The sequence below is a fragment of the Paramormyrops kingsleyae genome, chromosome 24 (genome assembly GCF_048594095.1).
Source record: "Paramormyrops kingsleyae isolate MSU_618 chromosome 24, PKINGS_0.4, whole genome shotgun sequence".
Classification (NCBI taxonomy): Eukaryota; Metazoa; Chordata; class Actinopteri; order Osteoglossiformes; family Mormyridae; genus Paramormyrops; species Paramormyrops kingsleyae.
Window position 1 is genome coordinate 597,955 of NC_132820.1, and position 26,843 is coordinate 624,797.

General features: G+C 51.2%; 1 protein-coding gene and 2 long non-coding RNA genes across 6 annotated transcripts; 1 reads left to right on the forward strand and 2 right to left on the reverse strand.

The window, feature by feature from the left end:
• Positions 1–1,371: 1,371 nt before the first annotated feature.
• LOC111859224 (uncharacterized) lies at positions 1,372–6,189 on the reverse strand. Of its 2 annotated transcripts, none has more exons than XR_002841771.2 (5): positions 5,684–6,189; positions 5,495–5,586; positions 3,104–3,194; positions 2,274–2,338; positions 1,372–2,033 (listed from the first exon to the last, which is right to left on the reverse strand). It is a non-coding gene; the product is annotated as an uncharacterized lncRNA (long non-coding RNA). The 2 variants fall into 2 exon arrangements; XR_002841772.2 differs by having other exon boundaries at positions 1,372–2,096.
• On the forward strand, positions 4,744–11,286 carry LOC140582305 (uncharacterized). 2 transcript variants are annotated; one of them, XR_011985236.1, is made up of 3 exons: positions 4,744–4,824; positions 5,175–5,319; positions 7,943–11,286. It is a non-coding gene; the product is annotated as an uncharacterized lncRNA (long non-coding RNA). The 2 variants fall into 2 exon arrangements; XR_011985235.1 differs by lacking the exon at positions 4,744–4,824 and having other exon boundaries at positions 5,045–5,319.
• On the reverse strand, positions 11,083–26,287 carry stk26 (serine/threonine protein kinase 26). Of its 2 annotated transcripts, none has more exons than XM_023841727.2 (12): positions 26,009–26,287; positions 25,811–25,905; positions 21,413–21,643; positions 17,657–17,713; positions 17,086–17,194; positions 15,966–16,123; positions 15,079–15,264; positions 14,548–14,696; positions 14,339–14,438; positions 13,618–13,692; positions 13,394–13,530; positions 11,083–13,229 (listed from the first exon to the last, which is right to left on the reverse strand). In XM_023841727.2, the coding sequence occupies exons 2-12, from the start codon at positions 25,850–25,852 to the stop codon at positions 13,214–13,216; spliced, it is 1,260 nt and encodes a 419-aa protein (XP_023697495.1). In that variant the 5' UTR covers positions 25,853–25,905; positions 26,009–26,287; the 3' UTR covers positions 11,083–13,213. The 2 variants fall into 2 exon arrangements, with proteins under 2 accessions (XP_023697495.1, XP_023697496.1); XM_023841728.2 differs by having other exon boundaries at positions 13,618–13,680; positions 26,009–26,285.
• Between the last annotated feature and the right edge of the window lie 556 nt (positions 26,288–26,843).

Here is a 26,843-nt window from a genome sequence, read left to right on the forward strand (position 1 = left end):
CCCTGAGGCAGCTGGGGGCGCTTATGGCATTTACATTCTGGATGCGGGATGGCGTGACCCTGCCTTGAGCCTGTCAAGCTCAGGAGCGTCTGATCGCCCCAGACGGGCGGGACACGGATGCGCTCTGCGCATAGCAAGCGGCTCCTGCTGTCGATGAGAGCGAGTCCGGCGCAGCCGTCCCTGTACAGGGCGGACATAACCGGCGATCACGCCACAGCCGTGTCCCTGTACAGGGCGGACATAACCGGCGATCACGCCACAGCCGTGTCCCTGTACAGGGCGGACATAACCGGCGATCACGCCGCAGCCGTGTCCCTGTACAGGGCGGACATAACCGGCGATCACGCCACAGCCGTCCCTGTACAGGGTGGACATAACCGGCGATCACACCGCAGCCGTGTCCCTGTACAGGGCGGACATAACCGGCGATCACGCCGCAGCCGTGTCCCTGTACAGGGCGGACATAACCGGCGATCACGCCGAAGCCGGCGCCCCGGTGCCCGTCGCTATGCTGTCTACACGGCGTTAGGGGGCCGTTCTACAAATATGAATTAGAGACTGCGGGCTAACATTTGCTATTCAGGGTGTTTGTGCTAAAAACAATCGCTTAGGCACTATTGGGGTGACTAATTTACATCCTATTCAGAGCTTTTCCCAGAGACGAAATTAGAATATTCTCCAGATTCCAAAGATAGCGACACAAAAACCTGCAACAGGGTCGGGCAAACAGGTGGCACGGCTGCCGTAACCCGGCTGAATTAGTCTCCTTAAAGGGCCACCCTCACCCCGCCTCTTCTCCTGTTAAGTCACCGGGTATAAACTGGCTTGCGAGGAGAGACGGACAGGTGACACAGGACGGCATTTGGCGAGAGATCCTGTCCTGTGTGAGGCCTGGGATTACAGAGCCAAAACACACTTAACGAAAGCGGTGAAACAGAGTCACATGGTCTCCATCTTGGCACATACATTCAGCAGCCTTAGGCAGCGCTGAGGCCTCGCAGGAGCCTGAAACAGCAGTATTTAGTTACAAGGTCGGCCCTTAACGAGCGGCAGGGCGCTGTATGCTGCGTGATCAAACGCATCGCTTTCCTTACACGGCTGTAATATGTATTTTTAATGCCCATGCCTGAGAATGTGCCACTGTGCCTTACGCAGTCCTGCCAGGACGTCGTCATTACAAATGGAGTGGGTTGTCTTTCCTTTCCAATATGTGGATACTGGAAGATAGTTAGGATTAAATGACATACATGTTTACTGTAAAAATAATCATATTTTGATTGATAATCTGATCACAGGCCTCAGACAGTGTTATGGGTTTGCCTTTTTTTTTTCCGTTTCTCCTCGACCAATCACACGCCTGAGTGGCTGTCGAGGCCACACTGCGATAACCCCATCCAGTGCCCCGTGGATCTGTGTCCCACTCTGTGTCTGTGTGTGTGCAGTGCAGAACACTGAACATCTCAGCCTTAATCATTTATTCACTTCGTGCCCAATATGGCACCACGCAAGGTGACCTAAATAATAAACAGGCACTGATATGACGGTTTGGGTGGAGCTCCTGGCTGGAATTCCTCAGCGCTGCACGTCCTGTCCTTCTTAAGCCAGAGATCCTAGTGGGACAGCACCGCTGGAGGAGACTGTGTGTGTGTGTGTGTGTGCGAGCGTGTGTGAGTGTGAATGTGTGTGAGTGCATGCACGAGAGAGATTACCCAGGTCACACGCCCCGCGCTCCCCCCTCCCCAGAATGCTGTCCAGCTCCCACTCGGCCTCCCTGATGAATGTTGGAAAGTTCTTCTTCTGACAGGAGTTGCGAGCCTCTTCAGCCTAAAAGGGCCGTTTTCTTGGGCGGCTGCTGACGATGGGCTCCGGACGGCCGGTGGAAAAACGTGCTCCGACAGGTGCGGACGATTCGCCATGCGGAAAATGGAATACAGCCGTAATGATACGTGATGGAACAGCAGCTGCTCGCAGGCCGAGGTGCCGGCGAACATCAGCCAGGATTCTCGGCTTCTAAACAAAGGCGGGCGGTTTACCTGCCACAGGAGAGGAGAAGTGAGGGCGAGAGAGGAAGGCAGAGGGGCAGCGAGAGAGGGCTGCTGTGGAGAGGGAGGAGAGCCGGCAAGCGGAACACTGAGTGACATTCGGGTCTCTGAGTCGCAGGCCAACATATGGCTCGTCATGGCGACAAGCGGCCCCTCCTCCCAGCAGGCACTGCCTTTGTCCTGCGGTAATTTAATACGAGGTATTAACCCGAAACAGGCCGGGTGAATTACCGTGAGATTAGCCAGCCAGGGATCCTCCGCAAGGGGCCTGGGAATGTAGGTCCAAGGGGAGAGAGCTTTGGGAGGGAGAAAACGGTACGTCACATAGCATTATTCAGTTACATAGAGGAATATAAGCATATAGATATATACAGTACATACACATCCATCCACTCTCCATGCCTGTTTGTCCTATGCAGGGTCACAGGTCGTCAACCTATCACAGATACATACACAGACATTCTTAATGTCTCCCCATAACTGTTGACAGTGAATTTCCTGTATACTTATAAGTGCACACTACCCATAATTCTGCAGTGACCATAAGTGCACATTATCAGTCGTGATCGTCACGATGGTCACCCAGCTACAAAATAGTCTTTGTGCTTTCTGTCACCAAAACAGGATGACAGGACCGCAATCTCGCCCGGCCAATCAGCACGCATCCCTTTGCTTCCAGCCAATCAGCTGTCCTCACCGACATCCCCTCGGACGCCTTTAAAAGCAGTTGTCCGGCATCGCTGCTCCGCTTCCTCTCTCATGTCGAGTGACCCTGCTGCTCAGTCATATCACTGAGAATCAATTTTCTGCATGGCAAAGCTTGACATTAAAACGCAAAGGCTACCGAGCGCCACAGGCAAAGTGCCGGCGTGCCGCTGACTTTATGCTCTCTGCAGGGAGCGCGCAGGGACCCACCACAGAGAATTTCCCCTTAGATATTTAAATATCCATCAGAGACCCTCTTCACTCCCTGCCGCCGCGCTGCATCACAGCAGCATCCACCTGACAGACAGCCCACCATGCAGACCCTCCATCCTGGGCACCAGCGAAAAAACACTCACCCCTTCACTCACACCCAGATTTGTTAGATTCCAGAACCTTCTGCTGGAGATTCCTCACTGGTTCATTTTCATTAATCGAGTCCCCGATCCCCTATAAAGAAACCATTCCATTTTGAATTTACATTTACAAAAAGCATACTTCCTTCTTAAAGACAGCAGTTATGATCCCTGTAAAGCTATTCGGAGTGTCATACATCTATCATGGGGTAATTATTTCTAGTGCAGTGGCTACTTAAAAAATCTTTGGGAAATTACAAGTTGTTTTACAAAGGTTTAACAATATGGTAGAAAAATATCTGAATTAATCCACAGCATACATTCATCCCTTTAATGTAAACTGCCCAGAGATTTTTAAAAGAAATGCGTAACTTCTGTACACCAATCAGCTATAATAATATTATGTTGGTCCCTGTCGTGCTGCCAGACCAGCTCCGACCCGTCGAGGCCTGGACTCCACAAGACCTCTGGTGTCCTGTGGTATCTGACACCAAGATGTTAGCAGCAGATCCTGTAAGCCCTGTTAGTCGCGTGGGTGGGGGGGCGGGGGGCCTGCATGGATCGGACATGTTTGTCCTGCACATCCCACAGACTCTCGATCAGATTGAGATCTGGGGAATTTGTGGACGAAGTCGACACCTTGAACACAGACTCTCTGACTGGTCTACAGCCCCATACACAGCAAGCTGCGTCGCACAGTGTTTTCTGATATCTTTCTATCACAGCCAGCCTTGACTTTTTCAGCAATTTGTGCTACAGTAGCTCTCCTGCGGGATGAGATCAGAGGGGCCAGCCATCGGCAGAGTGAGCCTTGGGCTTCCATGCCTCCGTCGCAGGTTTGTCACCTTCCTTGGAAGGTACCAAAATACTGCACACTGGGAACACCCCATAATACCTGCTGTTTAGGAGATTCTCTGATGCAATCATCTACCCATCACAGCATGGCCATTGTCAGTTGCTTGCCCATTTTTTCCTGTTTCTAAAACATCAACTTCTAATACAAGAACTGACTGTTCACTTGCTTAATATATAATGGCACCCTTGACGGATGCCATTGTAACGAGATATTCGATGTTGTGGTTGATCGGTGTATATGCTGGTTCATTTCAAAGAACCACGTTATTTACCGCAGTAACGAACTGGGCATTTAGAAGGGTGAAATAATTCAGTGTTATAACACAGAGAGCCGATCCCCGCATGTCAGCGGCCGTCACCGTTTGGCTGCAGTACGTCACAGTCATTCTTCAGTTTGCGCGCACTGAGCGCCATCTGGTGAAATTGTTAAAAAGGTGCACCCCGAAAATCATTTAAAATTCCCCAGGAAAGAAAAATAACGTTGATTTTTAATTTCTCAAGAAAAGGGTAGTAGCCCAAAACAGACAGAATAAATAATTACAAAATAATATATGACACTACCGTGAACATCTGCGCCCCAGGCAGGCTGAGCGCTACACAGTGAACTCGGCCGCCTGCTAATATATTATTACACCCGCTGTTAACCAAACAAATGCCTTAACTTAGCAAGCATATTTCATGTTGGCAAATTTTGAAAGAAATATAGGCCAATTCGCTCATTATATATATGCAGCAACGATGCAAGAAATACGAAGTAGAACGATGGCACAAGATCGGCATACTTCTGTACACTGCTGGAGTGACGTTAGAAAACACATTTACCTGCTTTGTTACTGGAGCTCGCGCCGATCCTGTGCTGACTGCGCTCGGTAAATGCATGGAAGGGTGATAAAGTTAACATTTCAGTCACTGTTTAGGCCTACCTCAATAATATTCGGTTTAATAATTAATTGACTGTAATTGTTCATTTACTGGACTGTTTATGCTGGACATGTTAAGTTATACTTCCATGCTTAAGCGTGCTATTAAATAACACTAAAAGCTTCACACGCACGCGGACGTTTTTCTCAGCATCCGAGAGTCCAGCTACAATCGGACTGAGAAACTGCGCGGACACCTTCGCTGTTGCAGAAAGTGTTAGTATGGTTCTGTTTTGTGCTTTAATATTTTATGGGGAATAACGGCAATGTGTTTTCTTGCTTTTTTCCCAACATGGCAGGAAAAACTAGGAAATCAACAGCAAGGGAAAGCAACACTCTATGATCAACCGTTGGAGGCGAAAGTGAACCCATACATCAGTAAAAAGTGATGTATACAAAGCGGGCTCCTGAGGGTAAAATGGACAACAAACAACCCTCCCTGGGGTAAATATACACCAATGGCCTGGGAGCGCGGCCTCCAGTCCTTGGTGGCCGTGACCCGCCAGCCGTGACCCCGGCTGGGATGCTTTCGGAAAGCAGGTCACCGACCCACCAAGGCCATACGGCTAATTTTCAAACGTTTTATTAAAATGTATTACAATTAAAAAAATACATTTACCTGGTAATTATATTTGAAGTATCCTGGCCCCAAGTAGTTGTACGTTTAATGCAGGAATTGATATGGTATCTACGGTAGGCTAATCTGTAACCCTGTTTTGTATGGTTATAAAACATTATAACGTCATTTAAAAAAAATAAAAAATCCAGTTACATTTATTCCACCAATCGAGACGTTTCGGAATCCTACCCGGTGTGTAGCAGAAATAGAGGATGGTCGCTTAACACGTGAAAATATTAATAGTACGAATTAAGATAAATCCCAAATTCCGACAAACTGCCTGGACGGAAGGACAGGCGCTTTAAAAACTACGGGTAAAAGGTTTCGGGATGAAAGGCGCCAAAGGAGACATGACAGCGGACATACTGCGGTGTTTGCGCCGTAATGTTTCTTACGACAATCTATGCATTACTTCCTATAATCAGTTTAATTAGTAAACCGAACGAGGATGCGCATTAATCAGCAGAAGCCTAATCAGGAATCAGCGAGACATGAGAATCATTTCACGTCGCTACGTGGTATTGTCGGAATTACAAGTGCAATCTGATGAACTCAGAAACATAAGCTTTTCTTTTAAAACTTATAAATTCGTTATTTAACGAAGGTGACTTAAGAAAATAAGGAGGGCATCTGGAGAAAAGCGGAGCGAGGAGTCGCTCTCTCCAACCGTCCACCGCCTCCAGTAAGCAGCTCTTTCTCATTTCTGCCCTCTAGCGCAAATGAGTTATTTACGGCCGGGTGAGTATTAGAGAAAGACGCCAAACTGCGCCCATTCCGCCGCACGGACTGTTTCATCAGTTACATATATGCCAGCAATGCATACATCTGCTCAATCACACGCATTTCCAGTAAGCGCGTGTCAGGTTCGGGGCGGATGATCTGGAGCCGGTCCTGAGGCGCTCAGTGCGGCAGCCATCGGACCCCCGGCTCCGCTGCCCTGTGACTGCCAGGGGGGCAAGGCCGGGCACAGGGCGGGATTATCGCTCCGCCCCTATTAACTGCCGTAACCCACACGCTGTAGTTAATAAACATCTAATTAATACAAACAGCTACAGCGGCCAGCGGCGTTTAAATCAATATGTGTAGCCATGCAAGAATTTTATGGGGTATCACGCGATCGTAGCTCCAGTACAGAGACTGCGTGTTAGTGCTTGGTGGTCCATTAGCGGCTTTTACCACTGTCAGAAAGCATAACCTGGCCCCTCTGTTTTAAACCACTGCAGGTCCTTCTTGGGTGAATGGAGACACGGGAATTTGCCAAAGCACAAGCATTTAATTACCCAACTGATCCGGAAAAAATCCTAGAGGGGGCAGACCAAATGTTATTGGCTTTACATCGAGGTCAATGCTTTGGCTGTTTACAATAAACACAAACGGACTGGCTGAACAGTCGGCATTGACTATTGGGCGTGGCCACTGGATCGCTAACCCCACCTGGCACTGCCGTCTCCCCCTGTTTCTCTCCATTTAGCAGTAAACCAGCCCATGTGTTTAATAAGGGTGAGCTGGCTATAGATATTCAGAACTAGAACAGGACTTCAGCTTAAGAGCTTGTGGGACTCACTGTTATGAGCAGACAGCTAGTTGCACTAGTGGTCATGCTGTTTAGCATCAGGGTGGCAGGGTGATGGATCGGCCGTCCCCTAAGGGCGGATAAACACTGGCTTGGGTTTGCTATCTCCTGTAGACCACACACACACACACACACACACACACACACCCCTTAAAGGAGACAACACTGCAATGACTGCAAAGATCACACTTCAGCTGACCGTGTCAATCAGTCAGGGATCCCAAAGCAAGACTAAACAAATCCAGACAGGTAAACACCATCCTCATCATGTGTCCGGCCTGGTTAAAGTCAGATTTTCCATGTCAGATTGCATCTGAGGTTTAGCATATGCTGAACCTGAACCTGAGTCTTGAGGCTAAAGGTCCACGTCACAACCCAGGGTTCTGATCAACTGCGAGACGACTTCACATATTTACACACAGTGTTACAAGAAGCTCTGCAGAACACAGATCTGAGGTGACACAACCCTTCTCCTCCAGCATTGCTTAAATCCTTTATGACAACACAGCATAAGTGTTGCACAAATGTTCCACTGATTGCTTCACAAGAGAACAGTCAGAGAGAGGGAGGGTGTCATTTTTAACACTGCTGCTGGAGGTCCCAGGAAGCGTGACACAGCGTTCAGACACCAGGGGGTGCTAGAGGGGGGCTGTCCACATGACACAGCTCTGGTTCTGACGGAAGCCACCAGATTTCACAACATGGCACTTGCAGCTCCCAAACCACAATGACCCGTTTAATCTACACGTGTGGCTGGACCTTCTTATACTCCTAACCATTAATCTACACGTGTGGCTGGACCTTCTTATACGCCTAACCATTAATCTACACGTGTGGCTGGACCTTCTTATACTCTTTTTTTGTGATGTTTACAGAATCTTCTGCAAGTCTTCTGGAATGTCTGTGGTTTGTGGGAGCAAAGCCACATAACATGAGGAGAACATGCAAACTGGACACGCACCGAGCAGAGGCGTGATTCTAACCCCTCTGCAGGCATCGGCGCCGGCCACAGACTGCCACGCAGAACGGGCCGGCCAACACAGACTGCCTGCAGCAGAACTGGGTCACCCTGAGTGAGTCAGATTGGATGGACAGGAGCTGAGGAACAGAAACAGGTCGGGCGTCAGAGGGGGGCGCTCCGGAGCGGAGCGAAGGCTGGAACCCACGTCTGAGAGGCCGGGCCAGCAGTCTCTGGGGGATATATAAGCAGATATATAAGCAGATATATAAGCAGGGCACGCTGCCAGTAACAGGGGGCACTAGAAATCGGACCGAGATTCAGCCGTCCCGTACCGAGATTCAGCCGTCCCGTACCGAGATTCAGCCGTCCCGTACCGAGATTCAGCCGTTCCGTACCTGTGTGGAAAAGGGCTGGGTTGCCAGGTGAGTCTCAGGCTCCTGCTGGAATCAGCATTCAGGCACCATTATCACAGTCTCTGATTTCCACATAGAAAACAGCTTTGAGGTTCCCCATCTCATACACCTGCACCACCCACCCCTCCTCCCAAAGCCCTGAGCACAAACGGTCACTATCACAGCAAGGCCCGGCGCCCCCTGGGATTCCAGCCAGTAACCTTTGTGTTATTAGCACAATGCTCACTTGTGGAGGGACAGGAGCAGGTCCAAGCAGACAGGCAGTACAATGCTGGCGCGATCCAGAGACAAACCTGGACCTACAGGCTCTGCACTGGGAGGCTGAGCTGTACACGAAAGCGCTTCCCGATTAAACCTGACACCCGAGTCGCAGTGAGCATGGCGTACAATCTGACAAAGGGGGTGGGAATTCAAACAGGCACAGAATTATCAGCACAATGGACTGGGGTCCCTGTAGAGGCCTCCGCTGAGAGCTGCTGCCTAATTACGTTCAGTCATATTTATGAATAATAAACCCACTTTGCCGGATTAAACGAATCTCCCATGCAGTTTATAATTAGGATCCTTTCATGACAGATGGAAAATGACGGGACAGGAGATGGGGGCCGGGGTGCCGGTACCAGTTATGCTGAGCACTGAAGGACGGCGCCCGTTCCCAGCAAGAGGAGAAGCAGCGGCCTCTCGCTGTCAAAGTGTGGCGGAGGGGGACGGCGTGAGCCAGAGATAAGCCCGTTTGCAGGCCTTAGCGAGGGGACAGACGTAGTGACGCGGAGCACGGCGAGAACGTGAGAGAACGTGAGAGAACGTGAACCACAGCATGTAGGAGTCTGACCAGCAGGCGCCGCCTCTCGCGGCACAGAGGCCCGTGTCTGTTTGCACACTAACTGGGGGCACCAGGGAACTGGCAGCAGAGTGGTGCCAATCGGCCGTGAAAGGCGTGCAGGAGGGAGCTCCGCGGCCCAGACTGCCAGGTGTTTGTCCGCATGAATACCGGCACGCGGCCGCTCCAGGCTGAGCACCTAGTAACCGGAGATTTTGGTGGCTTTTCCCACATTGGCAGCACAGACGTTTATGGCGGCCGACTTTCTGAGTTTACCCAATATTTATACATATTTGTGACATTGTAAATTTTACCACCAAATTAATTTTACAGAAAAACAACAAACCAGCCAGAGCGGGGGAGACATCTAGCCAGACCAGCAGGTATTTGTTACAGGTATTAAACACAGCCTTCCTTGGGGGATGGTGAAGATACTGGTTACTGCGTCTAAACGTTTGATGGGGGGACCTGTTGTCAGCAGCCATACCAGCTGCAGGTCAGACTCGGTCATCCACCCGAAGATAAGCAGGTTTGGGCCTGGCTGGTACTGGGGTGGGAGATTGACTAGGAATGCTGGTTTGCTGCTGGAAGAGGTGTTGGTGATACTCTGGCCAACAGGTTAGCCCATTCTGAGGTCTGTGTGGGTCCCAATGCCCCAGTGCAGTGACGGGGACACTGTGAACAACAGGTTAGCCCATTCTGTGGTCTGTGTGGGTGCCAATGCCCCAGTGCAGTGACGGGACGCGGACCATGCAGGGTTAGAAATGGGCCCACAGCTTTCATGGCCTTCCAACAGTGTAACTCCCCCCCCCCCCGTGGTTTGACCCACTGATGTGCTCAGCAAAATGCCTCCGATTTTTTATCCAAGCGATAAATTAAAAAATGACTGCACGTCGTTTAAAAAAAAAAAAAAAAAGCATCGCACCTCCCCTTTTTTGTATGTGATCTAACTGCACATTTAAAAACTGTGCAAACACACACGTATGAAGGCTGTAAATAGCCATCCTGAAAGGGGCAGCTGGCCGGCTTGCCTTCCATCTCCAAGCCCCACCCTTATTGCACAAGCTAACGGCCATTTGCGATGGGCAGCTCCGATGGGTCCGATAGTAAAAAAAGGATCAAACAGGCTAGAGAGTGCGGCAGGAATGTGTGAAAAGAGGATCTCACAGGCAGAATGAGCCTCCAGTCGTACCCGGGATAGGGGTGCCTGCCCAGCCTCGATCAGCGATGACGGCTCCTCCGTGAAGAGGCCCAGAACACCGTCGGACAAACGGAAACTACAGCAGGGAAGCTGCCAAGATGTCTGTCACAGTCAGGAGAAATCACCTCACACACCAAAGGAGACTTTACTACTGCGAACGCCGCAGAAAGAGTGACAGAGCAGCACGTTAAGGTGAGTTCAGCTGTAGGGAAGAGAGGCACTCATACTTCTAAAGCAGAGGGATCTCCAGTATTACAGAGGCACTCATACTTCTAAAGCAGAGGGATCTCCAGTATTAGAGAGGCACTCATACTTCTAAAGCAGAGGGATCTCCAGTATTACAGAGGCACTCATACTTCTAAAGCAGAGGGATCTCCAGTATTAGAGAGGCACTCATACTTCTAAAGCAGAGGGATCTCCAGTATTACAGAGGCACTCATACTTCTAAAGCAGAGGGATCTCCAGTATTACAGTCAGACAAGCAAACAGGTGTTTCTGCCTGTATCAGTCAGCTAACGTCACAAACCCCTACGGCATCAGTTTACAGAGGTGAGGCAGCTATGGACACAAACACACAAAACATCACAAACTCCATTCAGGGATTAAAAAAACAAACAAAATAATCTTAAAACGTTTATTGTATAACCCAAATCAAAATTAGTTTCAGATGAGATTAGTGAGTCTACAAGAAACACGCTTAACAGCTCTGCAATAAAACCAAACAACTTCCATTGCAATTCCCATAAAGCTCAGATTAAGGATATTTACAAAATCTTGTCGGTTTGTGGTACAGAAATATAAAAATATCTTATATCCAAACATTATTGCTTTCAAAAATTGCCTGGCAACATTTATTATTACAATTTAAAGCATTTAAAGATCTTATGACCATTAGAACAAAATAAAGAACTTCAATACGATTCTTTAAGCTGGCCGTATACTTCAGACGAAATCGACGTCGTTTTGGCAATACAGCGTTGTACGGCGCGTAATCACCATGGCGATCACAGTTTCGGCACACCGAGGGGAACTTTTCCCCGTTTGCTCTGATCCCACCCACTGTCCGCGATTGGCTGACGTAAATATGCCCCCTGGGGGGTTGGTCAGCAGGATTAAATATGCCGTTTCTGGCACGCTCTGCCCTTTATAAAGTGTAAATTAACGTGTGTATTTGTGCATTGATGTGAAAGGTAAATGTGGTAACTAATGGCTTGCTGTGGAATGTGCTTCGTTAGCGTGTAACCGTGGGCGTCGTGTAAATTGCTGCCTTCCTTGTCTGTGGTGCTAGTAATATTAACCCAAGTGGCTGTTAATACAAGAGAGCAACTTCGGTTTCAGAAGAGCTATCATCTCCGTTATTGAAATGACTCCTGCTCTGGCCGCAGTACGTTTATTTGCGCTCTGCTGCATCAAAAACATGTGGCGTCCTCTAGGGTTGTGGCAGCATCGTTTTAAGTGTGCGATAGACTATTCTCACCGACGTGTTCGATTACGTTTTGTCCGGACCTCGTTTTAAGTATACAGCCACCTTGAGTTTTAGGCACCATTGGATATTCAGTTGGCATATCTCCTCCCTGCCACTAGGGGCAGTGTCATCACCAGAACTGCGATGGCATGTGTCATAGAGAGCTGGGCCTGAATTAATTGGAGAGCTTGGCAGATCGATTGCTCCTAAGACCACAAATGTTCAAAAAGAAGAAAAATTTCCAATAAAATGTATATATGACATCTGCTTCTAGCACAAAAATTAGTTCCTATAAACTACCAAAATATTTTGGAGCAAAACAAAAAGAAAAAAAAAATTCTCATAACTGGGGGACGAGACAGCCTCTGCTACTGGCCAAAAATGACACTTTTCCCTTCTTGAGGTCTACTACTACAAAAACTAAACCTATTTGAAAACAATCCTTAAAAGCATGAGATACTCCCCCATCCTCTCTGAAGGTCAAAGTGTAAAGTGCGTCGCAGTCTCAGGCTTCTCCAACTGCCACAGTAGATGAAAAGTCCTGTCCGCCGGGCGCTGGGATTTAAAAAGGCCTCGGTAATTTGAGCTGAATTTTGAGAACCTCTCCACAGTTCAGAGAATAAGTAAATCCCCGCCCACCTGTAAGGCCTCCCCCAGAGGCCGGGGGGGGGGGGGGGGGGGGGCACCAACAGCCACTTAATGCATCAAAGGATGATAGTCGTCCGCTATTCTCAGGCTAGAGATCAGATCGCTTTTGTATAAACTGTGAGGTATATTATTCCAATTGAGTCACCGTGAAGGATGATTACAGCAGGTTGTATGATTCTCCGTCCTGCACCAGCACACGGTCCCAGTGAGGGACATTCGACGGAGAAACGCCCAGGCGACCCATTAACTCCAACAGATATCATAGCAGTGAAACAAGACAACGTCAAAAATAAAAACAACTCTGTCTGAAGGAATTACTATCTTATGCTCAGCAGAAGATCAGCACTTAAAACTTTCACACACAAACGCCTCCAGCTAACGCCTATAAAACTAAAAAGAAATTAAAATAAACTAGCTGAAGAGTTCCCTCCACCAACAGTATCGCACCTAAACAGCACTCAAGGGTTCGGGGTCCATCGCTGCCTGCGTTACCTAAGAACAAGCTTCTGTTTGGTAAGATATTCACAAATGTACACGGAAGCATTCCCCAGAGAGGACCCTGGGAGAGGATGCTGGGATGGCGGCTCTGGGCGGACCTTCCCCTTGGCCATCTTCTCCTCTACCTTCTCCACTCGCCTTTATTTTCCAGAAACCCTGAGGGAGGACGACGGCCATTGGTTAGCTAAGCTCGGCAAACGTACCACGATTAGTTTAAAAGCGAGTTCCAGGAAGGAAAAACCCTTGCAGAAGTATGGCCATGCTGTGAATGTGGCGTAGACCCGCCTTGGATAACTCAAGACATCTGGTCTGTTACCTACTTGTGGAACTTGTCGACGATGTGGCTCAGCATCTTGTCGGTGATGCCGGGGCAGAGGTCCTCGGCCATGTGGATTCTCTTCTCCAGTTCCTCGATGACACCCTTCTTGGCATTGCTCTCTTTATGTTGCTGCTTGAGCTACACGCAGGAGACAAGGCGACAGCTCCGTAAAAGCCCAACAGGACTGCGGCGAGCCACGTTTCCCGGGGAGGTCGGCAGCCCTACCTCCGTGAATACGGGCGTGATCACCGCAGACAGACTGGTAGATCGCTTCAGCAGGTCCTGGTCCTGAAAGGGAAGCTAATCAGCAGGATATGGAAATCACTCGCTAACGCTAGACCACTCCACTGCTGAGCAATATCAACAGGCAGGCTAGCATGCGGCAGCACAACTGACTCCTCATCAAAACCCCAACCCCCATCAGGAATTAAAAACACAAAACCCTCATCCATAAACACCATATTCTGGAGACCAAGTAGATTTCTCTGTGTGAAGAATCTTTAAGGAGATATTTGAATTAGCTCATCTAAGGGGTATGCTATGATCTTCAGACATCATAGGGTTAGCCAAGAGACCTGATCTGTCGAAGGCCCATCATACATACATCAGGCTGGACTAGGACTTGTGATGCATGGGATTAAAACATCTGAGCTATATGAATCATTCAGGACTCGTTTTGATTCATTCAGGGCTTCAGACTCAATGCCCCAAGCTCACACATCTGGCTCATTTACTAGCGAGTAAATCGAGCTTTCGTGAGCTAGAGGTGACTCTGTCCTCTAGGTAACAGTCCTCGCGCTAAGCTACCTAACTTGATCTGCCATGTAGGGTCCGTGTGGATATCAGAGAGCACCCAGGGGAGCAGAAACAACAGTCAGGAGCAGTGAAACCGCTCCCCGCCAGAATAACCTGCATGCCATTGCATCCCCCACCCGTCCCCACTCACCGTCCCATTTAAGACCTCCGTGGAGACCGGCTTCTTCTTGCGGACAGTGGTAAAGGACCACTCCGGCTGCGACTGGTCATTCTCCTTGTTGCTCGACTCCCTGGATAACGGGGAAGGACGACGTTTCGAGGTGAGAGAGACCCCCGACTTCCGCAGAGATACTCTGTATGCGGTGCCATCACCCACACCACTCAGCCCCCCCCGCTTACGAGTCAGAGTCGTCAGAGCTGGAGTCATCATCGCTGTGACCCTCGGCCTTCCAGCGCTTCAGCCGGTCGATGAGCTCTGTCAGGTAGGACGTCTTCTTGGCATTCTTCACAATGAACTTGTGCTTCAGAAGTTCCTTGGCTGTGGGTCTCTGTAGAGGAGCCACGCCCATCAGCTATCAGCTCCCCAATCAACCGTTTTTTCTTTTGTGACGCCTTAGAAAGCCCCTTTAATATCCCATTAACACGCATGAGCATAATGTACATTTACTGCAACTGATAGTGATTGACATCACTTCCTGTTCATGCAGGAAGTGTGGAAAAATACTAAGTTTCTCTAAACTAGTCTCTTCTATTTTTTTAAGCTGTTTTAAGTCACCCAACTGTTATGCCCTGGGTGTTTCTGGGAAGGTGATGATGACGGTGTAGTCATACAGGAGAAGGTGGTGTGATTTTAGCAACTCCAGTGTGAGCCGTGTGTGTAAAACCTGGTCCAATTAGAACCAAGAGTTTCAGTCTGCAGCTCTGACTCACAAAAGCAGGCTCCTTGTTGAGGCATGAGTCCACGAACTCCTTGAAAGCTTTGCTGAAGTCGCCGTTGAGGGTGGGGGGGTTGTTCTTGGGGATGAGGAAGAGGACGCGCATGGGGTGCATGTCTGAATTGGGGGGCTCCCCCTTGGCCAGCTCGATGGCCGTGATGCCCAGCGACCAGATGTCCGCCTGCGGAAGGAGACCACAAACACGTCCGTGTCCTGCCAGGAGCCCCCACCACGCAGACGACAAGCCTCAAAGGCAGACCTCGATTACCGACACCTGCCCTCGTGTCCTGCCTGGATCTCCATCCATATTGGAGGGAGGGTTAGGGTTAGCTAAGACTAGACAAACCAAAGCAGGGCTAACTTATCAGCCAAGTGACGTTCTTTCCCCATTAGGGGGCAGAACACAGCCATGATTGTCCAACGGCGCATTTATGCACAAGAGGGACAAACATCTGCAGGACATTTCACTGCTGCTAATTTTAAATAGCTACCAAAGACGTCCCAGGTAGAGGGAGCGTGATCAGAAGGGCTATCCTATCGATGTACGGTCCAAGCCCAGAAATACCCTTAGAAATGCCATAGGCCCGATTTTAAACCAGGCATAGTTACACAGTGATGAGGGTTCTGGTGAGATGGCAGAGGAATTGGTGGCAATTCACCAGGTAGCCTTTATGAAACAGGGCTTCAGCTGCATGAACTACTCAAAACTTGTGTCTGCAAGATTTTCTTCAGTATTACCTCCTAACAGGAAGGGTTTTTACTTTAAGGTCACAACACACGGAGGTAAGGCATGCAAATCTGGGAGGGTGCCACAAACTGGCAGCAGATGAGCAGAACCAGGCGGCGGGACGGGCACAGGGGAGTTGGGAGAAAGGGGCAGACCTTGGAGTCGTAGGCGGACTGCTGGATGACCTCAGGCGCCATCCAGAAGGGGGTCCCCACGAAGGTCTCCCTCTTGATCTGCGTGTCCGTGAGCTGCCCCGCCACACCGAAGTCAGCCAGCTTCACCTCGCCGGACTCGGACAGCAGCACGTTGGCCGCTGCGCACAAACACCAGCAGCGTGAGCCAATGAAAGAGCCCCGTATCACACCCAGGCAGAAAAATGCACAAACAACGTCGCCCAGCAACCGGGTGGCTCCGCCCCCAGGCAAGCCGAACGATCAGTGAACCAATCACATTACAGCAGACTAGATCAAACCAGACCAGACTAATTACTAACAGCCACTGTAAAACCGAGACTAGCTTTCACAGAACGAGCATGAAATTACGCAGAAACATCACCCCCACTCGTCCTCCCAAAATGGAGGGCCGACTTTTTTGTGAATTTCTCTGCAAAAGTTGCTGCAAGGGAGACATCAAAAGGAGGACGAAGCAGATCCAGGCAAAACGGACAACCGCTCATGGAGAATCGGCCCATACAGGGGAGGTGTTTGTGTTAAAGTGGCGCGCCGAGCTGATACACACAGACCAACCATTACCATTAACCCTGGGCTTATGAATATTTCATGCAGGGAGATATTATGCCGTTCCTACTATGCTAATCCAGGGATTCATTCTTAATTAAACAAGTTTTTCTTGCCATTCCAAATGTCACACTGTAGTTTTTATATGTTTGAAACTGTATTTTGCATCAAATGCCAAGACACTTAAGGTTCGATTGATGGCTTATTCATTCCTGATCCTAGGCTCCAGAGCTATATTAATTAAGGTGTATGAACTACTCGTCATTCTCCATTTTTTAAATAAGGGGGAGTAAAGCGCTACTTTCACATAAGTAAGGAATTTAATAAAAAAAACAAGCCACAGGAGCTGTCAAACTCTGCCCTTCGAAGCTGAAATATTTTTATGAAGTCTGTACAAAGGTGTTTGTACTAATTGATGCAAACAAAATACTGCATAGCGATTAAAAATAATGTTTAGCACCTTGACATGGAATTTCAGGAGCCGCGTTTAAATAAGCGCGAGCCGCTGGCCGGCCCACCTTTGATATCCCCGGCCCACCTTTGATATCCCTGTGGATCTTCTTCTCAGAGTGCAGGTAATCCAGCCCCTTCAGCACCTCCTTCAGCATGGTGGCAATCTGCAGCTCGTCAAAGGGACCGGCACGTAACTGCGGGGGAGAGGGGATTAAGGCGGGGGCGTGAGCCGGCGCCCAGGAGCCGGGACCCAGAGCACACACATCAGCACCTTTTAATCGCTCGGTGAGCCAGTTATTCTCTGCTGAGTGAAGCTCGATCAGGAACCATAATGCACTAGTCAGCCAGACACACAAACGCACTGTGCTTATAGACCTCCAGGGCCAGTCACTTAATCATGTTATAAAGCATGTGCCCCTCCTACACAGCCTTTCTAACCTGCCCACCAAAGCCCAAAAACAGCCCCCCCCCATTCACTTCTATCCCTTCGTGGCGTAAACCCATCTTCACGTCCCATCCTGACATTGACCTCCTGGAGAGTAAGGTGTGTATAACTAAACACAGATACCCTGTTCCCCAGAGTATATCCACCCCCAGAGTGTCCGTCCTAGTTTAAACTAAAGCCCCCCTATGCTGAATGAATGACAAGGACTTACCAGGTCCAGAGCTGAGCCACCTCCAAGATACTCCATAATAATCCAGAGTTTACTTCCCTGGATAGGAAGGACAGAGAGGGGAGGGGACACAGGGACAGGTCAGGGCAGGTCTCTCGGGGGAAGTGCAGACAAACAGCACAGGGCACGGAATGGCCACGGGGAGCAGAGGACGGGACGGACAGAGACGTGTGGGACGGCCAACGGGGAGCAGAGGACGGGACGGACAGAGACGTGTGGGACGGCCAACGGGGAGCAGAGGACGGGACTGGCAGAGACGTGTGGGACGGCCAACGGGGAGCAGAGGACAGGACGGACAGAGACGTGTGGGACGGCCAACGGGGAGCAGAGGACGGGACGGGCAGAGACGTGTGGGACGGCCAACGGGGAGCAGAGGACGGGACGGACAGAGACGTGTGGGACGGCCAACGGGGAGCAGAGGACGGGACGGACAGAGACGTGTGGGACGGCCAACGGGGAGCAGAGGACGGGACGGGCAGAGACGTGTGGGACGGCCAACGGGGAGCAGAGGACGGGACGGGCAGAGACGTGTGGGACGGCCAACGGGGAGCAGAGGACGGGACGGACAGAGACGTGTGGGACGGCCAACGGGGAGCAGAGGACGGGACGGACAGAGAAACTCCCCCATTTAACTGCTGAGAGCCAATCAGCCGGCTTAAACACAACATACCCACAGCTAACATGAGGCACGGGCTCGCAAACAGAGAGCAGCCCCTCGTCCCCAAGCCCACGCCAGCAGGCCTTCCTCTGTGTACTAGATCAAAATGCACAAGATCCCTTTTGGATCAGAAGCAATCCGCTGATCTGCTGGGTTTGGCCTAAACAACCAGATCGACAGATCATAGATGGGGGAGAGAAGGACAGGAAGGGCAGCATGGTTCAGGGCAGCATGGTTCAGGGCAGCATGGTTCAGGGCAGCATGGTTCAGGGCAGCATGGTTCAGGGCAGCATGGTTCAGGGCAGCATGGTTCAGGGCAGCATGGTTCAGGGCAGCATGGTTCAGGGCAGCATGGTTCAGAAGCAGAACTGCCCTCCCCCACACACTCACTGTTGGGACACCCTAACTACACCATGCCAGCAAGCTGATTTACACAGATCACTTTAGAAATGCGAATTACACAACATGACCTAAAGTCAGTCTAAGGGGGGAAAACAGACGTTTCAGAAATAACATCAGATCTCCATCGTGGTCTGCCAAACATTCACTACTGTCAAAGTTTAGGGTGTGGTACCAGTCGGCACAGAACACCTCCATGGCACAGAGAGAAGAGAGACCCACGCTCACATAACACACCCCAGACACGCAGGAAGGCCGAATCAGCACCGTGGGAGAGTTTCACTCTACGGAAGCAGCCTTTCGCCTCGTAACGAACTCACAGCAACATCCCAGGGTGACAGACGGGACGGAGGACCATTCAGCTTCCGAGCCACGGCAGGTGAGGGCAGTCAGCAGGTGAATAACAGTCAGCGTGACAGAGAAGCTGAACCATCACATTCATGAGCAGCATTTTCTATTACAGTTGCTATAGCTTTGCTGTGGGGAAAAAACACCAAACTCTCACAAGAAACGATCCATCACACAGGAAGTCAACCTCAGTAAACAGCTTAGATCTCGTTAGAACCTTTCTAGTCCTTAAATCTTACAAGACTGCACTTTAAAGCACGCGCAAGTGCTTGTTTTGGAAATATGTTTAATAAGTTAAAATGCAGTAAAACTGGCAGAACCAATGCGGTCATACAGCAGACAGGAGACATGAAACTGAATTTCTTTGTTAGCAATGAAAACACTGAGTGTTTTGTCTGGGTCATGTGCTCCCCTCTGATTTCAGCCATCAAGAAAAGCGTGTTTTATGCAACATCAATACAACATATTAACGGTAACAGTCAATGGGTGACTCTATGAAGGAGGGGGGCAAAGGATTGTGGGTGGAGTAGACTGTAGGCCCACCATGAGGATGAAAAGCACAGCTCTGAATGACTCATGGCAATACGTCTCTAACAGGCCGCAAACATCCACCTTATCTTATTGTCATTTCCTTTTAATAGCAGTTAAGGATCCAGATGAACAGCTCGATGTTTAACGCTCTGCTCTGCCCTGCTATTTCAGCTGACGGTAGAGTGGGCGGGACTCCCAAAATGCACCATGGCGCCCCATCTTAACATCCAGGCAGGCAGACACACGCCCGGGCTGGCCGGAAGTGGTCTGACCCTAGAGCCGACCTCCAGTCGGGGCCCAGGTCCTCGACGGGGAATGCGCCATTTGCATGAGGCTTCATGCATTTGCATGAGGCACGGCGGCAGGCCGGGTAATCGCGGTAATCAGAGGAGGTGCGAGAGCCGCCGGCGTTAGGCTTAGAGCCGGCACCCCTACAGGAAACCACAACCATACCTGACCATAACCTGACCATAACCCCGACATCAAACATGGCACAGAGGCCTCGCTCAGAGCAGCGACTCGACTGCTGTAAACATCTGGGACAGGCTCCTGGGCCAGCGGGTTCATGGCGGTCCGGGCTTATCCAACAGCTGGAGCATGATGCCTCCAGTGCCACCCAGCCAAAGCCTGCAGAGGGCGCCATGTCCCCAGAGCCCAGAGAGGCATGCCCATGTAAACACAGCACAAGGACATGGCTACCGACTCCAAGGGGCATAAACACAGTCCCAGAAGGACAAGGGGGGGGGGGCAGCCGCTCCCAAAGGCCCAGAGGAAACACAGACATGCACACACACGCACCGAAAGGCCTGAGGCGGAGGAGTACAGCGGGCGAGGGGTGGGCGTGGCATCACATGGGGACGATCGAGACGAGGCGGGGGGGCTGGCAGGCACGTTACACAGAGCGGGCCAACAGATATCAGCGGGCTGAGTCACACTCCTTGAAATACAGGTACAGTCACATTGCAGGGCTCCGAAAAGGACCCCTCCCATCCCGCCCATGGCAGCATCCCGCAGACCCACGCTGGGCATACCTCCCCAGCAGGGCGCTCAGACGGGCGCAAGATCTGCCGTGAGGCATCAGCCAGGGTGTAAAGCTTCTCTCTCTCTTTCTCCTATACGACATACGACCATCTTGAAGCTACACGCCCCCCAAAAAGGCATTCAAAAGCTAAAATGGCTCGCCGTCCTCATATTCATCATTTCTAAAGCTCAAAAACACTACAGAAATGACCGTACCTGATAAGAAGCAGTAAATCACCCCCACCCACCCCCGCGCGCTGTAGCAGTGCCCTGACACTGGAAGTCGCATTCGCTATTACATTCAGCTCAGTCTCGTTCCAAAACACGAAGCTGCTTGCTCTGATAGGAGAAAGAAAAATAACTCATTTGTCAGAGTGATTACAGCAAGAAAAAGTAGTTTAACGACTGGAGAGAGGCAGAGAGCGAGAGAGACAGGTAGATAGAGGCAGAGAGAGAGACAGGTAGATAGAGGCAGAGAGAGAGACAGGTAGATAGAGGCAGAGAGATAGAGCGAGAGAGAACGAGAGAGACAGGCAGAGAGAGAGAGACGGGTAGACAGAGGCAGAGAGAGAGAGCGCGAGAGAACAAGAGAGACAGAGAGAGGCAAAGATGGGCAGGTAGAGACAGAGCAAGAGAGGCAGAGAGAGAGAGCGCGAGAGAACAAGAGAGACAGAGAGAGGCAAAGATAGGCAGGCAGAGACAGAGCAAGAGAGGCAGAAAGACAGGCAGAGCTAGAGGGGGTCAGCTGGGACTGGAGGCCAGTGGGGGGATGGGGGCCCCACCTTTAGGTAGGAGCCATAGTACTTGGTGACGTAGGGGCTGTCACATTGGCTGAGCACGGTGATCTCCTGCTGGATGTCCTCGATCTCATCCTCGGCCTCCTCCAGGTCAATGATCTTGATGGCCACCACATTCTGCGTGCGGTTGTCGATGCCCTTGAAGACCTCGCCGAAGGAGCCCTTGCCGATGCGCTCCAGCTTGGTGAAGAGCTCCTCGGGGTCAGCCCGGCTGTTCTGCAGGGGGAGGAGCAAGGCCAGGGTTCACCTCCAATCACAATCAAGTCATGCAAATTTATGCAAATATGCAAAACAGCAGCCTTCCACGATTCAAGTGGACAGTCTGGGATTAATGTGTCGAAAGTGGACCAGAACCACCACCAAAACGACGACCGCGGCCCGACACGGAAGCCGCCAGTCGGATATCGACAAACTGCACAAAGCGCTGATTAACACGGAGCCTTCTGACCGTCCTCGATTTCGCTCAGCGTGCCCGGAGAGACATTCAAGGTTCAATGAGAAGTTTCTACTCTTTTAAACACGTTAAGTTTGCTGCTGTTCAGCTCCCAACAGAGAGGACATCCACAGGAGGATAACCTTCCGGAAAAAATCCCATCGAGCTGCTCATTTTAAAATCTACCACTTTCAGCACCCATGAGGATCAGCAAACAGCTGAACTGAGAGATGTAGACGTTATAAATTCTATTCTCCCTTCAATGCGTGTTGCTGGGGACGGAGGGGCTTTCATAGCAACCATTAGAGCACTAGCAGATTAATTAAATGTCACATAAGGAGTCGAATCTGCTGTGGAATCTTAGCTTGTGTTCTGCACCTACTACTGGGCTGTCAGTGAGTCGTCACACAAAGTGGAACGCAGCGCACTAGTAACGTGACTGAATTCATACTTGCTTTATTCAGCCAGTGGCAGCGCCATCCCTGGGACGGCTGGTCGTTAGGCTTTTACAACACTGGGGAGCGACTGCGTGCCCCCAGGTGCCACGTTCCGAGCATCACGCAAGGTGGAACGCCCATTCCCCGCGACATCGCATCCGCGCGATTTATTCACGGCGCCATTATGGCGGACACCGTGGCCTGTAAGCCCAAAGCGACTGACCACGTGGATGTGACACAGAAAAATACCATGGGCTTCAAAGCAGAACTTGTTGCCACTGGGGGGCGCTATGAGGTACTAGTAGATGGTCTTCGTTTGATGCCACATGCAGACCCGTGGCAAACCATCGGCTGCCCTCCACATTCACCCCGTCCACCCCCCCCGCCAACCATGGTACAGCTTCATTTTTTTACTGCAGTTCTTCAGAAGAGACCATCTGCTCCGGATATTAGGGGGGGCAAAACAGTAAGCAGAGACTCTCAAAATCCCACACGGCAAAGTCGCGGGAATGACGCAGAGTCTGCCACTCGGGCGTCGGGTTACACCGGCACTCCCATGGTGCCTCTGAGGCAGGCCGGTCTCGCGGCACGTCTGCGGTCCCTGTCGGCCGCGGTGCTCCCAGGCGGCAGCGGTGCGGGGGGGGGGGGGGGGCAGCGGCTGGGCAGGATTCTTTGCGCTGAAACTCTCGCTGCTCGCTGAATGACGCGGGCTCGGCCTCCTGAGAGGGCAGGTTCTCCCTCTTTCAGAGAAACACCCACTTCCTCCTTTATTACCAAAGGTTATAAACAGCACAGTATAAAAGGTGCAGGAATTTAAATAGCAGATGACATAAAGCGATAAATTCCAGCTGGGAAAGCGTCTGCGGGTGAGCGCTCCACGCGCGACATGGGACGGTGTCAGCGGTGCTTCGATTCACAGCCCCCAGCACGAGAGGAGCACAAACAGCGGCGATCAGAAGGTGGTCTGGGGCAGGGGGAGAGTCTGCGCTCCTGAACAGCAGCCGCTCAGCCAGCCATGGTAAGAGGCCGCACCAAGATGGGGGGGGCTGCCAGTGCAGTCAAACATTGCCACACAAAGTGCAGCCTGTGAGCATAACCCCCCCCACCCCCCAGGAGTAACAGATCTTCCGTGTACCATTTGCATAATTCAACACCATTATATTTAACCCATTTTTCATGAGTTTTCATTAGTTTCATTAGTCCAATTTTAGGCTGACCCTCCAGGCACACCGTAAAGACACTATAATCTACAATCCCTAATTTGTTGTTTTACAAATACAAGTGTTTAAAAAATGGTTAAAACCTCCTCCCACTATTCCGGCCAAATATTAAACCCACCCCAGCTCCACCTCCCAAAACCACACATACAAATTCTGACCACGAGCCAACTTTTTAGGGAAAATACTGGATTTACATCAACGCTGGCCGAAAGAATCTAAATATAGAAACAGGCTTGCTGAGTGGCTTTTTTGAGATTAGAATCAACCCCAGGCTGTAAATATGGCCCATAAAGAAAAAAAGCAAATCCTTATGAGGGAACAGCTGACACACATCTGGCCAAAGGTCCAGAGAGAACGCGGAGCTCGCAGTGGGAGACCACTATGCTGTCATTACCACGCCGACTTTGGACCTAGAGTCCAAACAGCACTGTGTGGCGGGGGGGGGGGGGCGGGTGGATACAAGTACAGCCAGTGGAGCCCCGTGGACTTCGACTGCCTGCCTTCTACCCTGGCAGAGGCCGCTAGTAAGGCCGAGCCCCCCCCCAGACCCTAAATGACACAGGGGGGTTCCTTCTCCACATTCCAGAAAAACATCCGTCAGCTTTACAGACACAGGGACCAGCTTGAGAGGTCTGGCCACAAGCCGCCCCCGGGTGCGAGGAAAACAGCTGGAGAGGAGAAGGCCGTACCTACAGAAGACAGGGTGGGGGGCCGGCGACCTCATTTCCCACCGAGGCCGGCCAATAAGCCGATAGCCCTAACGAGCATTAGTCCCGCCTCAAAGCGCCGTGCTATGATAGGCCAAACACAGCCCGCGACTGGGCACGCTGCAGCATACTCATGACGCCGGAACACAACAGGCAGCCTGCCTGCCAGGCCAGCGGGACATATTCCCCATTATCCCGGGGGGCCGCTTTAATTGTGCTTACTGAACCGCAAAGTCAGTTCATTAAATGCGAGGCGAGTGGGTGAGTAATGGCGGATGGGTGCGTCCCAGGCCCTGCCCAACAGGCCGCCCGCACCACTGAACCCCCCCGCATTTACATTTATTTACTTAAACGCTTTTGTCCGAAGCGACATACAAGCGAGGACCAGACAGCAGGGTCAGCCTTACTAATGAGCCCAACTGCATTATAATTACTGACAGCCGTGGGATTCGAACACACATCCCCAACCGGCTGAGCTACCAACCACAAACCCAATATGGACGGGGCTCCAACACACACACATACGTGGACTCCCGCAACCGGGACTAAGCGGGGAGGACCTTGGCATTGAGGCCAAAAAGACACCACATGACAGGGAGAGTACCAAATGACACGACCTGTTAAAATGGGGGGCGGGGGGATTAAGGGACGTCCCGCGATAAAGGCATCCCTCATCCTCCCCGGGCCCAGACACCACAGCGTTCCGGCGATTACGTAACGATCGCCGCGATCTGCAAGGGACCTGTAATTTAGGAATCCATCCCAAAAGTACCAATTTGCACAGATCTGTCCCATCCAAAGTGCCTCCATGTGTCCTGTGAGGAGCAGGGCACCCGGAAGGTGGCCCCCCACTGCCCACAGCGGCCCCCGGCCATCACGGATCCCAGACCCCCCCCCCCCAGGGGCCCGTCTGGGCACACTCCTCCAGCTGCCTGCCTGTGTGTGACTCTGTGTGCAACAAGTTCGGAAATGTTACTCCTGCCTTATTTTAAGTAGTTCAACCATAAAACCAAAAATTTCGAAAGATTTAAACCTCCAGCCCCCGAAAGACACGACAGCGCTGTCATCATACCTGGGGGGCGTCTAATGGTGCCGCCGGCCCGGTGCCTGCGGGACGCAGAAGGCGCAGCTCTGCAAACCCACTTCAGGGAGGTTATTAATACCCGGTTAGACACGCAAGACGGGGGCGGAAAGCGCCGACCGCCGGCAGGTATTTATTAGGGGGGAAAACCAGCGTCGGAGGTGCAATGAGAGCAGGAAAAAAAAAACAAAAAGGCGAGTTATGCAACTTCGAACTGACACGAAAAACTTTGTTCAGGTAGACGCCTCGACTAAATGTACACGTCAAGTTAGACGAAAAACCCCCACTTTTAAATAGAGACTAAACAAAGAGAATAAAGCCAAAGTCGGCTTCGTGGCCGTTCGGGTCCCCTCCGGAACACCTGTCCGTCGCACCTGGCCACGCAGTCCCGGCAGAGCCGCCGGGGATCGGGGCTCCGGCCGCCCGGGCGGACTCGCGCCGAGCAGACCCGCTCCCCGGCCGCCCGCCCCCGCCCCAGCGGCTGACTCAGCGGCCTCCGCCTTACCTGCATCCCGGGAACTTTCACCGGCATCGACGACTCGGCCATCGCTGCGCTCGGCGGCCGGCCGCGGCTCCTCCCGGCGTCCCCCCCTTCACGGTCTGCGGCGGGCCGGCGGAGAGGGAGCACAGAGGGGGGCGGTGAGAGCAGGTAACACCGGTAGAGGCGCCTCCGGAGTCGGGCCGGCCGCCGTCCGACACTCACCCAGCAGCAGCGGAGACGAAGCGCCGCACAGCTCCCGAGAGACGGCCGCTCGGATCGCTCACAGCGCCATGCCGGCCCCGCGCTCGCCGCCGACACCCCGCATCATCTTTTCATGTCCACTTCCCACTGCTCTGCTTTCTTTTTTCTCTTCTTTTTTTCTCCTCTCACTCTTTTAAAACCCTCCTGTCCGGCAGAAGACGGCGAAGTGCGGCTCAGAACAGCGACGCCATCGCCATGTTTGGCCGAGCTGCGAGCTGGGTGGAGCCGCCCGCGGCGCAGCGTCATGGCGCTGCCCGGCTCCGCCGGCCCACGGAAAACCTGCGCGGCTCCTTGGCTTCTGCTCTCTGCCTGTTTTACTGTCATTAACCGAAACATAAGATTAATACTAATTATAAAGGAATGCGGCTATTATTATTATCTTTTAAAATGCATGTGTTTATGTCCTGTGTGGTTTTATTAAAAGCACACACTTGTAGCACAATATTCATAGTTATGAAATATATAACTTGGCATTTAAAGAACTTGGCACATTACGTTTATTTAAAATGGAAATGTAAGAGGTGCGAACCGTGCGAAGTAACTTTAAAGTGCTGGCCGAAGAAAATGGGGCACTGGCGCCCTCTGCTGTTGGAGTGGCGCACGACACGCGCTTCATATCCCAGGCGTGTTCGGCCACGTCCCAGATGTCCTGTTACATTTAAAACCTCCCAATGTGCCCATTAAATGAGCATTTGATTAAAATGAGAATATAACATTTTACAAAGTGAAAACTAGTTTCCTCTTAAATTGTCGCATTTGGTTAAACGAAATATTTAATTGTTAAAAATGAAAAAAT

Coding starts and splice junctions, on each gene's coding strand:
- stk26 (XM_023841727.2), bottom strand. CDS start 25,852: ATGGCCGAGTCGTCGATGCCGGTGAAAGTTCCCGGGATGCAG. Junction 21,644..25,810: donor TGAAAGTTCCCGGGATGCAG/GTAAGGCGGAGG, acceptor CTCCCCCTGCAG/AACAGCCGGGCTGACCCCGA. Junction 15,265..15,965: donor AGTCCGCCTACGACTCCAAG/GTCTGCCCCTTT, acceptor CTCCTTCCGCAG/GCGGACATCTGGTCGCTGGG.